The sequence below is a fragment of the Bos javanicus genome, chromosome 7 (assembly GCF_032452875.1).
Source record: "Bos javanicus breed banteng chromosome 7, ARS-OSU_banteng_1.0, whole genome shotgun sequence".
NCBI lineage: Eukaryota > Metazoa > Chordata > Mammalia > Artiodactyla > Bovidae > Bos > Bos javanicus.
Window position 1 is genome coordinate 14,620,917 of NC_083874.1, and position 13,596 is coordinate 14,634,512.

Consider the following 13,596-nt stretch of genomic DNA (forward strand, 5'->3'; position numbering starts at 1 on the left):
TCATCATAACCATTGTCTATATCCTCTGGTTAGTGGATAGCACGGCTTACGCATTATAAGCTCTCTGTAAATGCTTCTCGGAGAAGGCAATGGCACCCCACTCCAGTACTCTTGCCTGGAAAATCCCATGGATGGAGGAGGCTGGTGGGCTACGGTCCATGGGGTCACTGAGGGTCGGACACAACTGAGCGACTTCACTTTCACTCTTTACTTTCATGCATTGGAGAAGGAAATGGCAACTCACTCCAGTGTTCTTGCCTGGAGAATACCAGGGACGGGGGAGCCTGGTGGGCTGCCGTCTATGGGGTCGCTCAGAGTCGTACATGACTCAAGTGACTTAGCAGCAGCATAAATGTTTCTCCAATAATAATAATCATTACTAGATGGTTCTTTCGGCCATGAGTTCACCATCCTCTTGGCTTGCTAACTTTCCAAATAATGTCGATATTTCTTGCCCCAACAACTCGTCTCTTGATTTACTGGCCCATTGTGTGATGAGGAGTCCAACCTTGGACTTGGGAACACATTTTGGTGTGGGCAGTCATGAGCTTTATTGCCCTGGTGGAGGAATTTTCGGGTAAGGCCCTACCAGCTGCCAGGACCGCTTGTTCTGACGATCAGCCCTTCAAAATTCCCTGAAGTGTCACCGGCTGCCCCAGCACTTGTAGTTGGAGCAAACTCTAAAAAAGAAAAAGTAACTAACATTCAGTGAGTGCTTATTATGTCCAGACGCTTCTCTGAGCCTTTTACATGTCCATCCCTGAGGTGTGTCATGTTATTGAACCCATTTTACAGGTGGGGAAACTGAGGCTCCATGAAATGAAGTGACTGGCTCAAGGTCAGATGAATAAGAAATACTGGGGGCCAGACTCAAGCCTACGTAGTCCAGCTTAGTGCCCCTTGACTTGGGAGCCAACAGGTAGAAAGGGGAGAGATTCACAGAGATGATTTAGATTTAGAGATTTGCCCCATTTTCTTATTTTAAACTTCTTCCCCTTCCCTAACCCAAAGGAGTCACAGACAGGAGGGGTAGGCATTGGAATTATAACTAGTTAGCTGATTTTCAAGCTTCCCAGGTGGCTCAATATATAAAGAATCTACCTGCCGATGCAGGAGATGCAAGAGACCTGAGTTTGATCCCTGGGTCGGGAAGATCCCCTGGAGAAGGAAATGGCAACCCAGTCCAGTATTCTTGCCTGAAGAATCCCACGGACAGAGAAGCCTGGCGGGCTACAGTCCATGGAGTCGCAGTCCGACATGACTGAAGCGACTGAGCAGAGGCAGAGCTGACTGTATTCAAGAATCTTCACCTCTCTGAGTCTCAGTTTCTTCATCTGTGAAAGGGGATAATATGCCACCGCAACAGAGTCACAGTGACTGCACATGCAAACCCACCACCACTGGGCGCCGTGGAAGTCACTGCTGAGGGGAGGTCAAGTTCTTGGAGCCACCTCATGAGCTGAGGGGGCCCTGATTCTAAAGAATACCTCAGAGAGTCTAAGGAGTAGCAGGACTGGGGGAGCCCTAGGAGTGTCTGGGGGCTGTGAGCACACTCAGAGCTTCTAGGGGTCTCTTAAGAGTTATGAGGCATGTCTCGGAGACTGTGGGGGGTATTCTGGGGCTGCCCCAAGGATTGTGGATACATCTTGGATTCCAGGGGTAGCACAGGGTTTCAGGACTGTCTTAGGAGCTGTAGAGGAATCTAGTTGTGCCTCTGGGGTCCATGGGGCACCCCAAGATTTTGGTGGCATCCCCATAGTCATGGAAACATCCCCTGAATCCTAAGGCATCCCTGAGTTTATGTTAGGGTCTCAGCACTAGAGGCATCTCAGGGGTGCTGCGGAGCTATGGGGGCGGGAAATCTGAGGGACTGTGGAAACATTCTTGACGTCTGTGAGGGACCCTGGGATTTGGGAGGGCTTCATGGAGATCCGTGGGAATGCTCTAGCTGTGGGGGTTTCTTGGGGTGTTTGGAGGGTCTCGACATGATTCAGGGTTGGTGGGAATGCTCTAGGGGGTTTGGTGGGCATTTGAGAACCATACAGATTGTCCTGGGATCTGAAGGGGTTTCTCCTGGGCTCTCAAAGCACCTCTGATATTTGTGGGTGCATCCTGTGATTCTTGGGGTGCCCTGGGGCGTTGTGGGAATGTCTCAGGAACAAAGAGCAGACGTCAGGGGGCTATGAGAGTGTGTGTGGGTCTATGGGAGTCTCTCAGGGCATCTGGATTTTGTGGCGGAACCCAGGAATTTGGGGGGTATCTCTGGGTTGTGTGGGGACATCTCAGAGATAGTAGGGGCCCTCCCTGGGATAGTGGGGCTCTCAGTCTCAGGCCCCTGAGGTCTGTAGGGCCTCTCAACATCGTGGGAGGTGTGTGTGAGCGCACCCCAGAAATCTAGGGGGCATCCCCAGAGTTTGTAGAGACGCTTCCGGAGATTGTAAGGACGTCAGGGGAACTGCGGGGGCCCCCAGCGTGTGTGGGGTGTCCCCGCCGCGGCCGCGTGGGGGCCCCTGGCCCGCTCCGCCCCAGGGGCGGCCCTAGCGCATAGCCGGAAGGGCCGAGGCGGCCGGGAGGGGAGGGGCCCGTGGGCCCCGGGGTAGGGCGGCCGGCCTGCGTGGGCCGCGCGGGGTGGGCGGCGCTGCTCTCCAGCGCCCGCCGAGGCGGGGCCGCCCCGCGCCGCCCAGGCCATGGCGCGGCCGCGCGGCCTGGGCCGCATCCCTGAACGACAGCTGGAGGCCTTCCCGGCGGCGGCAGCGGCGGCCACCGAGGACGAGGCGTTCCTGCCCGAGCCCCTTGCCCCGCGCGCGCCCCGCCGCCCACGTTCTCCGCCTGCCTCGCCGGTCTTCTTTGCCAGCCCGTCCCCAACTTTCCGCAGGCGCCTTCGACTTCTCCGTGGCTTTCAGGATTTGGGCCGCCAGGCGTGGGCCGGGTAAGTGTGCGCCGGTGGCTGTGGGTTCGAGTCCCTACCCTGGCCATCAGGCGCGAGCCGCGGGTTTTGGGGCTCGCAACTAGCTCGCTCAGCCTCACTTTTTCCTCTTCCGTCACAGGGCAGCGATAAAAATCATCTCTGCCCGGCAGGGTTGCCGTGGAGACATCTGATAAGGCATGCAGTAGGCGCTCAATAAACGCCACATGCCTCCCACTTCCTGTGCAGACCTGAAGTTGCGGTCGGGCTTTGGGGCAGAGTGGAGCCCACCTGCCACCCAGGATGATCTGGGGACGTACGTTGGGTTGTGTTATCCTTAATGGAACGGCCTGTGAAATGGGGCCAGCGCTGCCCTGTGGGAGCTCCCTTGCCAGGAGGCACAAAGAGGGCAAATGAACGTTCACTTCGTACCCAGACCCAGAGTGGGCCGCGGGGGCGGTAAGCCTGCGGGGTGCGGAGCCGGGAGGCCACATCCGGTGTGACTCTCCGGTGTCCCGTTTATCTTGGAAACTGCAGATTGGTGGCCCGGAGGTAGGCCCGGGGCTGACTCGGGGGGGCTTCTCCGGAGCCCCCATCATCCTCCGTACTCTCCGGCCTGCAACTTGTTTAGAACCCGAGTCCGGGGACTTGGGGAAGAGATGGGGCGGGGCACGATCAGGAGGAGGGGGTCGAGGTCCCTGGGAGCCCGGTTTGGGGCTGAAAAGGGCTGGGGCGGGGCAGTCAGTGCCTATCTCCGCTTTCTCTCTGTGTCTCTGTCTTCACCTCTGCGCCGCCCCTCAAGCCCCTAACTCTTCCTCCCCCGCATCCATGTCACCGGACCCTGTACTGCACCCGCGGGCAAGTCGTTTCTCCCCGGGGAACACGCGGCGTTCAGAGACCTCCAGCGGGCCCAGCTCGACGTCAGGGAAGCGGGAGAGAAGGCGGGGTCAGAGGCGGGCTCGGAGCCCGGGAAACCGGAGCCTGGGGCACCCTCCGAGGCCCGGGGGAAGAGAGACAAGCGGGAAGTATGCGCAGAGTTCCGCAGGGCCCCCCGCGGGAGGAGGCAGGCGCGGAGCCCTCCCTGGCGCAGCGGACGAGGGGACGCCCGAACGCCCGGGGACGTCCCTGGGGGGGTCACCGGGAGGGCGGGTGTGGAGGCGGCGCCGGCGGTAGCCGCCGCAAACACCTCGGGCCTGGCGAGCAGTGCGTGCCACCCCGCCTCGCGGTCGTACCCATGCGCACGCCGTCGGCGCTTGGCACTCATGCGCTCCAGTGCGGCACCCCGGGTCCGGCCCCGGCCCCCTGCCCTGGCACTGCCTCCCGCGGGCCCTGAGTCACTGGTCCACTTCTCCTTCAGCGAAGAGGACACCTGTTGGTACCCTCCAGGCAGATCTGTCAGGTGGGTGGCCCGCGGCCAGTCCCCTCCTTTGCCACCGAAGGGCTCTGACTGCTTTGTGTATGGGGAGGGGGTGCAGGGAGCAGTCTGCCTTGGGGGAGTCCCCAAAGTGGTTCTTAGTTTCTGCCTGGAGCCTCACCCTCTTTCTCTGGCCCTAAACTGGGTGCTGCCTAGGGCTTCCTGCAGATGGTGGCCCCCAGAATGGATGCTGGGTCCTGCCCCCTTCCCACCTACCCAGGATTCCTCCACGCTCCTTGTGCCCCTAAACCTGGGCTTTTGGCATTCACCCTGGCAGCAAATATGTGTGTCCCGCGTCACCTGGGCTCCACTCCCAGGCCACTGGCTTCAAGCCAGGTCCCTCCAGCCCTGTCTGCTCAGTGCCTCCAGCCTTACCCTCTCTTCTTCCTTGCTGGGGCTGCCAGGCTTGAAAACCAAGTTGGGTGGGGGTGGGGAGGAGGTTCCTGCTGGAAAACCTGGGGTAGGGGGGCATTTCGAATCTGCTGGACAGCACTGGGGCAGAGAAGTGGTCTCTAGGTTCTTAGAATTCTCAGAGTACTCTAGTCTTGTTCTTGCTCCGCTGCATCGACCCCTTCAGACACCCAGACACACACATGCGCTCTCGCATGGATGCACACAGTCCACAAACGCAGCCACATAAGACACAAACAGACACACCCCCACACAGGGTAATTGAGGTCACCTGGTGTGGTCTGTGCAAGGCATGGGTCTTGTGGCTGATGGAGCACAGGTGAGCCGTGGCTGTGGTGACAGACATAACACAGAAACCTAGGTCTCACACCCCCTTGCACTCACTACACTGACTGCAGGAGCACACTTGCACTGCAACACACACTCAGGACCGATTTCCACCTGCCCTCTGTTACACACAGGAGCATTCATGCCTCATACCCCCTGAGGAGTCGAGGACAAGGTCACACACACATAGACACACAGATCCATGCAGACTCCAACACAGAGACCACACACAGATCCACATAGACAAGTGTACGCACATGGGGGCTCCAGAGCATGTACACACCCCCCTGGACTCCCACATATACAGACCCTCCTTGCAAACCAGCCCCACAAACTGCCGTGTCACCTGGCACCATGTGCCGGCCTGGCAGACACACACCACCGCCCGCCCCCAACCTCCGTGTGACCTTCACAAAGCAAATGCCAGGCCTTTCCATGAAGGCTGCCTGGCACCTCTTGCGAGGGAGTCAGGTGGAGTGGGGCAGGGAGCCCGGGGAGATGGCAGGCCTGCCTGGGGGAGACAGACACCCAGTGATTTACTGGGCAGCAGCCTTGTAGCCTGGTGGCCTGGTTCTAATCGTGCTTTACCATGAGCCAAGTTACTTATCCTATTTGTGCCTCAGTTTCTATCTGTGGAAAATGGAGCATGAGGACCCGTCTGGGCATACAAGAGTGCCTAGCATGTGACATTTGATAGCAATTGGCTACTGTGATCGCTATGAGTCTGACCAATGGGGAACTGTCTCCTCTCCTGCCCCCTCCACCTCCACCGCTTGTTTGTTTCGTATCGGCCTGTGCGGCAGAACTCCAAAGCCTGCGTCTGTCCCTGGGCTGCCCAGTCCTCCAGGGGCCCAATTTGATGCTCCAGGAGCCCAGGTGGGCGGGCCCAGGGCCCTCAGAGGAGTAGAGGCAGGTAGTAGCTCCATCTGAATGCCGTCAAGTGGTCAGCCTGTCCAAAGGAGAGTCTTGGGCAAGTCATTTCCTTTTTTTTTTTTTTGGCCTCACCGTGCAGCTTGTAGGCTCTTAGTTCCCCAAGCAGGGATCAAACCTGCTCCCCCTGCATTGGAAGTCTTAACCACCAGACCAACAGGGAAGTCCCTGAAGTCCTTCAGTTTGCTTTCTGATGAAGTGTCTGGGTATGTGCCTGTGAGGTCAGGGCCTTTTGGCTGCCCGTGACTCGGGTTTTGCGGCTTTGGGTCCCATTGGGACATTGCTGGAGCCACCTCCAACCTGACTTTGGCTACTGTGAGCAGTGGCAGGTGAGGAAGGAGTGAGTGCCAACAGCTCTGGGTCTGATTCTGAGGGGTAGCTGAGACACCTGCTCCCGCCCCTTCCACACACACACTCTCTCTTTCAGTCCCTCTCAGGCTGCTGTTCAACACACCTGATCCTCTCTCCTCTGTCCTTCCACAGCCCAGGGGGCATTCGCTCCTGGAAGCACAAACAGCAGGGCCCCAGAGAACCTCTTCTTCCCATCTGGGCCTCTGGGCTCCTGCTTACGTGAGCTGAGTCCCCCTGGGGCTGTGGGATCTGCCCACAAGTCTAGCTGGGTGTCCTCTGGGCTTGGGTCTCAAGTTCCCCCAACTGCAGCTTCAGTTCCTAGGGTGGGGCTGAGGTCCTCAGGATGGAGGTATGTGTCCCTCTCCTCCCCTCCCCAGTGGCACTCAGCAGAGTCCCAAAATCCAGGCGGGACCTTGGGAGACAGGACCTCATTCACAGGCGGGAAGGCCACCAGCCCCTCACTCCCTCTCTGCACCTCAACCTCCATATTGACACAGGACATTAATAGAACCCGACTCGAAGGATTGGTGGGAGACCTGATTGGGGTCATGTGTACAAAGCACTTCGATGGTACCAGGAGGGACATCCCTGATGGTCTAGAGATTAGCTCCTGTGCTTCCAATGCAGGGGACATGGGTTCGAGAACTAGTCAGGGAACTAAGATCCCACGTGCCATGTGCGGCCAAAAGACAAAAAGCAAAACAATGACAAACACACAAAATTACAGATAGTACCGGGCACAAGGCAAATACTGAGTATCTTATTATTGGGGCTTCCCTGTTGGCTCAGGGATAAAGAATCCGAGTGCCACTGGTTCGATCTCTGGGTGCGGAAGATCCCCTGGAGGAGGGTATGGCCACCCACTCCAATATTCCTGCCTGGGAAATCCCATGGACAGAGGAGCTTGGCAGGCTATAGTCCAGGGGGTTGCAAAAGAGTCAGATACAACTGAGCAACTAAACCACAACCTTATTATTCCTATAAATCTAAAAGGATCTATCCTGGCACTCAATACACAGCAGGTGCTCAATAAATGGGCATTATCATCAAAGGCCCAAATTCATGATCTAAGAGTATTTTTACTCCTTTTTTTTTTTAATTGACTTAAAAAATTAACATATAGTAAAATTCGACTGTTTTTCCGGCTGTGCCCTGCTGCTTGTGGAATCTTAAATTCCCTGACCAGGGATTGAACCCAGGCCCCCGGCAGTGAAAGCACTGAGCCCTAACCACTGGACCACCAGGGAATTTCCAAAATTCAACCTTTTTAGTATCTGTTGCATGAGAGGTTTTTTTTTTAATTGTAGTAAAATATATGTAATAAAGTTTACCACTTTAACTTGACTGTACAATTTAGTGTCGTTATACACACACATTGTCGTGCAACTGTTCCCCTGCCATCCATTGCCAGGACACTTTCATCTTCCTAAAGCGAAACTCCGTCCCCATGGAATACTCACTCCCATTCCCCTCCCCTGGCCCTCGGCCCCTACCACGCTTTCTTTTTTCTATGAATTTGACTCCTCCAGGGACCTCATGTAAGGGGAATTGTACAATATCGTCCTTTTGTGTCTGACATTTCATTTAGTGTGATGTTTTCAAGGTTCATGCATGTTGTAGCCTGTGTCAGAATTTCCTTTCTTTTTTAAAAAATTATTTGGCTGCGCTCGCTCTTAGTTGCCACGTGCTGAATCTTTTAGTTGCCACATGTGGGGTTTAGTTCCCTGACAGGGATCGAACCCGGGGCCCCTGCATTGGAAGTGTGGAGTCATAGCCACTGGACCACGAGGGAAGTCCCCAGCTTTTGATTCTTTTGGGTATATGTACTTGGAATGCGTATAGCTGGATCACATGGTAGTTCTGGGCTTAAAAGTTTTTGCAGAGCCGCCAAACTCTTTTCTACTGTGGCTGCACCTTTTTATATTCTCACCAGCAGTATATAAGTATTCTAGTTTCTCCACATGCATGCCAACACTTGTTATTTTCCTTTTGTTTTTTTAATAGTAGCCATCCTGATGGGTGGTATCTCATTGGGGTTATTTGTGTTTTCCTAATGACCAGTGATGTTGAGCATATTCTCATGTGTTTATTGTCCATATGTATGTCTTATTTGAAGAAATGTTTAAGGGTTATACCCCCCCTTTTTTTTTTTTTGCCATGCCCATGACTTGTGGAATCTTATTTCCCCAACCAGGGAATGAATCCAGGATCTCAGAAGTGAGAGCTCCAAGCCCTAACCACTGGACCACCAGGGACCTCCCTCCCACTTTCTAATTAGGTTGTCTGTTTTGTTGTTGAGTTTTAGGAGTTCTTTATATAGTCTGGACATTGCACATGCGCTTAGTCACTCAGTCGTGTCCGACTCTGGAATGCTATGGACTGTAGCCCACCAGGCTCCTCTGTCCATGGAATTCTCCAGGCAAGAACACTGGAGTAGCTTGCCATTTCCTTCTCCAGGGGATCTTCCTGACGCAGGGATCGAACCCAGGTCTCCTGCATTGCAGGAGTTGCATTGTGTTCTTGACAGTCTGAATCATCAGGGAAGCCCAGTCTAGACATGAATCCCTTATCAAATATGTTATTTGCAAAAATGTTCTCTCAGAAATTACTTGAAGTCCAGTGGTTAGGACTCCAAGTTTCCACTGCAGGGGGCACAGTTTCAATCCCTGGTCAGGGAACTAAGATCTCATGTGCCCCATGGTGCAGCCGAAAAAAGAAAAAAAGGACCATTAAAAAAATATTCTCCCATTCTATGGATTGCCTTTGTACTCCCTGAATAGTCTTTTGATACACAAAAGTTTTTAACTTTGATGAATTCCCTAATTTATTTTTTCTTTTGTTGCCTGTGCTTTTGATGTCATGTCCAGGAAATCACTGCCAAATCCAATGTCATGAAGCTTCTAAGAGTTTTATAGTTTTAGCCCTTATATTTAGATGTTTGATCTACTGGCGGTTAATTTCTGTATATGGTATAAGGTAAGGATCCCACTTCATTCTTCTGTAAACGGGTAACTAGTTTTTCCCAGCACCATCTTTTAAAAAGACTGTCCTTTTTCCATTGAATGGTCTTGGCTTCCTTGTTGACAGTCATTTGACCACATATATGTGAAGGTTTATTTCTAGGCTCTCTATCCTTTTCAAATTTATGTATTTATTTTTGGCTGCACTGGGTCTTCATTGCTGCTCAAGGGCTTTCTCTCGTTGCAGCAGTCAGCAACTACTCTGTAATTGCGGTGCACAGGGCTTCTCGTGGTGGCTTCTCTTGTTGCAGAGCACATGCTCTAGGGTGCATGGGCTTCAGCAGTCATGTCACAAAAGCTCAGTAGTTGCGTCTTGTGGGCTCAGGAATACAGGCTCAGTAGTTGTGGTTGCTTGGGTTCAGTTGTCCCGTGGCATGTGAGATCTTCCCAGACCAGGGATCCCCTGCATTGCAAGGCAGATTCTCAACCACTGGACAAGCAGGGAAGCCCTCAGCTATCTTGATATTTTCGATTTATGATGGGTTTATCAGGACATATCATAAGTCAAGGAAATCACTGACTCTTCTCCTTCATCCTGCACAAATAATTCATAAATAAATCCCTTAGGTTTTCTTTTAAATATATGTTCCAAATACAACCATTTCTCAGTAACTCACCACAACCATCTTAGTCCAAGCCACTAATAAAACACCCCATTTAAAAAAGTCAAAGGTCTGTAGTTTATTTTTGTGTTTTTTTAAATTGCTGAATACCCTTATAGCTCAATCAGTAAAGAGTCTACCTGGGGTCAATTCCTAGGTCAGGAAGATCCCCTCGAGAAGGAAATGGCAACCCACTCCAGTGTTCTTGCCTGGAGGAATGTCTCCCATGGACAGAGGAGCCTGGCAGGTTACAGGCTATGGGGTCGCAAGAGTTGGACACAACTGAGCCACTAAGCATACACACATTCCACGGCATGGATCTGCTACCATTTATCCATTCATCTGTTGATGTACATTTGGTTTGGTTGTTTCTAGATTTGGGTGATTATGAAGAGAACTGTTATAAACACTAGTCAGCAGGCTTTTATATATATATACTCATTTGGGCTGTGCTGGGCCGGTCTTAGTTGTGGCATCCAGGATCTTAAGTTGAGGCATGTGGACTCTTAGTTGCAGCATGTGGGATCTAGTTCCCTGACCAGGGATCGAACTGGGGCCCTCTGCATTGGGAACGTGGAGTCCTAGCCTCTGGACCACCAGGGAAGTCCCTAGTCAGCAAGTTTTTGAGCAGACATGTTTTCGTTTATCTTGGGTAAATATATAGGAGTGTAGTTGTCAGATTGTACAATTAGGGTATGCTCACTTTCATAAGAAACCAAGCAGCTGTCTTCCAGAGTGGCTGTACCACTTGGCATTCCCATCAGTGATGGGATCCTTGTGGTGACAAGGATGGATCCTTGTCATCACCACTTGGTATCCTTGTCAATTTTTGTTTGTTTAGCATCCTAGTAAGTGCAAAGGGATAGTTCATGGTTTTAATTTGCATTTCCCTAAGGAGGAATGATGTTTCCTGTGCGAATGTGCCATCTGTGTATCTTCTTTGGTGAACTGTCCATACTTCTGCTCATTTTTGCATTGAGTTGTCTTCTTTTTAAATTTTCATTTATCTATTTTTGGCTCCACTGAATCTTCGTTGCTGCACAAGGGCTCTTTCTAGTTGCGGTGCGCGGGCTTCTCATTGCAGTGGCTTCTCTTGTGGAGCACGGACGGGCTCTTGGCACGTGGGCTTGGTAGCTGTGGTGCATGGGCTTAGTTGCTCTGCGGTTTGTGGGATCTTCCTGGATCAGGGTTTGAACCTGTGTCCCCTGCATTGGCAGGCAGATTCGTAACCACTGCACTACCAGGGAAGTCCATCTTCAGAGTTTGTTATGTATTCTGGATACCAGTCCTTTGTCAGATATTTTCTCCCAGTCTGTGGCTTGTCTTTTTATTCTCTTGACAGTGTCTTTTGCAGAGCAGTGTTCAGTGTTTTTAAAATGTTTTCTGAAGTTTGTTTTCAAAAGAAGTTTGAGTTTTCAACTATTTAAAATTTCCGGTTTCTTTCCTATAATTGGAACCCAGGGCCCCCAGCCCCACTCTGCTTTTTATGTTGGCTGCCTGGCCCCTGGAAAAATTTGCTCTAATGAGGGGAATGTGCTCTGATGGGGGTCATCAACAGAGGGCAGCAGTTAAGATTTTGATCTGAGGAATCCCAAGACTTGGGGTGGAATTCTGACTGCACCATGACCTTACTGTGTGACTTGGAACCAATCATCCTCTCTGAACCTTAGTTTCTTCATGTGTAAAATGGAGGCAGTGAAGTCCTCCCCCCCATCCCCCCATCCCAGGGCTGGCCCAGGAAAAAGAGTCCATGTATAGAAGCTGGTGGGAGAAGGCAATGGCACCCCACTCCAGTACTCTTGCCTGGACAATCCCATGGACGGAGGAGCCTGGTGGGCTACAGTCCATGGGGTCGCTGAGAGTTGGACACTACTGAGCAACTTTACTTTGACTTTCATGCATTGGAGAAGGAAATGGCAACCCAGTCCAGTGTTCTTGCCTGGAGAATCCCAGGGACGGGGGAGCCTGGTGGGCTGCCATCTATGGGGTCGCATAGAGTCAGACACGACTGAAGCAACTTAGTAGCAGCAGCAGCATAGAAGCTGGTAATGCTGTCCTGGTCTAGGAGATTTCAGATTTTTTTTTTTGACCAGGCTACATGGCATGTGGGATCTTAGTTCCCTGACCAGGGATGGAACCTGGGCCCCCTGTGGTAGAAATGCAGGGTCCTTACCACTGGACCGCAAGAGAATTCCCTCAGGTTTATTTCTTAGCAGAGGGAACATTCAAATAAAATCTTAGACCGACATTCAATAGTAGGACCAGAAAGTGCAGGGAGGATTCTATTTCTTCTCTCCCTACTCGGTTGTACTCACCAGAGCACAGCCTGAAATCTGCTGACCAGTCTAACACCCTCATTTTAACAGAGTCACAGACGAGAGAGGGCAGTGACCTTCTTGAGGTCACACAGCATGTCACAGGCACACAGCTCCCCAGACTTATCCTCAAACCTTCATATCAATTGCCTAGGTGAGTTCCCTCCCCAGGGATACTGATAGATTTACAGTTAGGGGGCTGATAGATTTACAGCTGCCAATGTTTCTTGAGCTCCCTGTTAGGCACCACCCTGAGCGTGTTACCTGTGTTAACGCTGGTTACCTGGATGACCTGAGGCAGGCAGTGGTTGCCCCCATATTGCAGAAGAGGAAACGGAAATTTGGTCTTTTCCCCCAAGTTGTACATTTGGGAAGTGGCATAGCCAGCTTTTTCCTACCTCATCCAGAGGCTCTGTCTTGCCAGTGCCAACAGAATGGAGTCCTGCTGTATCCTCTATTTAGCTGTGTCTCTGTTATCTATCTATATCTCCACTCCAGTGACACCAATTTCCTTGCTGGTCCTCCAACAAAAAACAGATTCTGCCACAGGGCCTTTTCACTTACTGTTCCCTCACCCTGGAGTGCTTTCTCCCACCTCCTGACCCCATGGCCTGCTCCTTCTCATCCTTCAGGCCCTGCTCAGATATCACCTCCTCAGAGAGACCTGCCTCCACCACAGCAGCTAAAAATCACCTTTCCAGCCACCCACCTAGTTTTAATTCCCTGGATGGCACCATCCAGCCTGTATATTCATTCATTCATTCATTCATAGATTGATTCATTCAGTAAACATTTATTGGGCATCCAGGCCATGTTCTTAGCCAGAGATCCAGCAGTGAACAAAGCAGACAAAAATCCTTGCTCTGTAGAGCTTAGTTCTAGAAGGGAAGGCAAACAGCGGAAAAGTAAAACATAGAATGTGTTGGGTAAGTAGTATTTATTTTAAGGAAGGGAAATATGAAATGTAAGGGCAGGGGATGATATTTCAGATGGGTTGGTTGAGGGAGGCCTTCCTGAAGAGGCAACATTTGAGAGGAGGGGGGAGCCACTGGAGATCTGGGCCAGGGAGACAGCCTGTGCAAAGGCCCTGAGGCAGGAATATCCCTGGAATATTTAGGGAACAGCCAGATAGCAATTATGGCTGCAGCAGAGTCCATGAAGGGCGTAGTGGGTATGGGGGCAGGGCCTTGTGGGCCACAGCAAGGACTTTGGCTTTGGCTCTGAGTGAACTGGGAGCCAGAGAAGGTTCTAAACAGAGGAGGGATGTGACCCAACTCGGGTATTCACAGGCTTCCTCTGGCTGCTGAGGGAAGCAGACAGG

The 13,596-nt window shown here is 52.1% G+C and overlaps 1 protein-coding gene across 4 annotated transcripts in view; it reads left to right on the forward strand.

Moving 5' to 3' along the window:
• Positions 1–13,596, forward strand: part of PDE4A (phosphodiesterase 4A) — a 44,457-nt gene that overhangs the window by 13,006 nt on the left and 17,855 nt on the right. The window contains exon 1 of one of the 4 annotated variants that reach the window (XM_061422125.1): positions 2,653–2,929. The exons of 2 other annotated variants lie outside the window; for them this stretch is intronic. In XM_061422125.1, the coding sequence (XP_061278109.1) occupies positions 2,688–2,929 (242 nt within the window). In that variant the 5' untranslated portion in view covers positions 2,653–2,687. Of the gene's footprint in view, positions 1–2,652; positions 2,930–4,080; positions 4,305–13,596 lie in introns of those variants that run through there. One more of the 4 variants, XM_061422126.1, reaches the window with a different exon arrangement.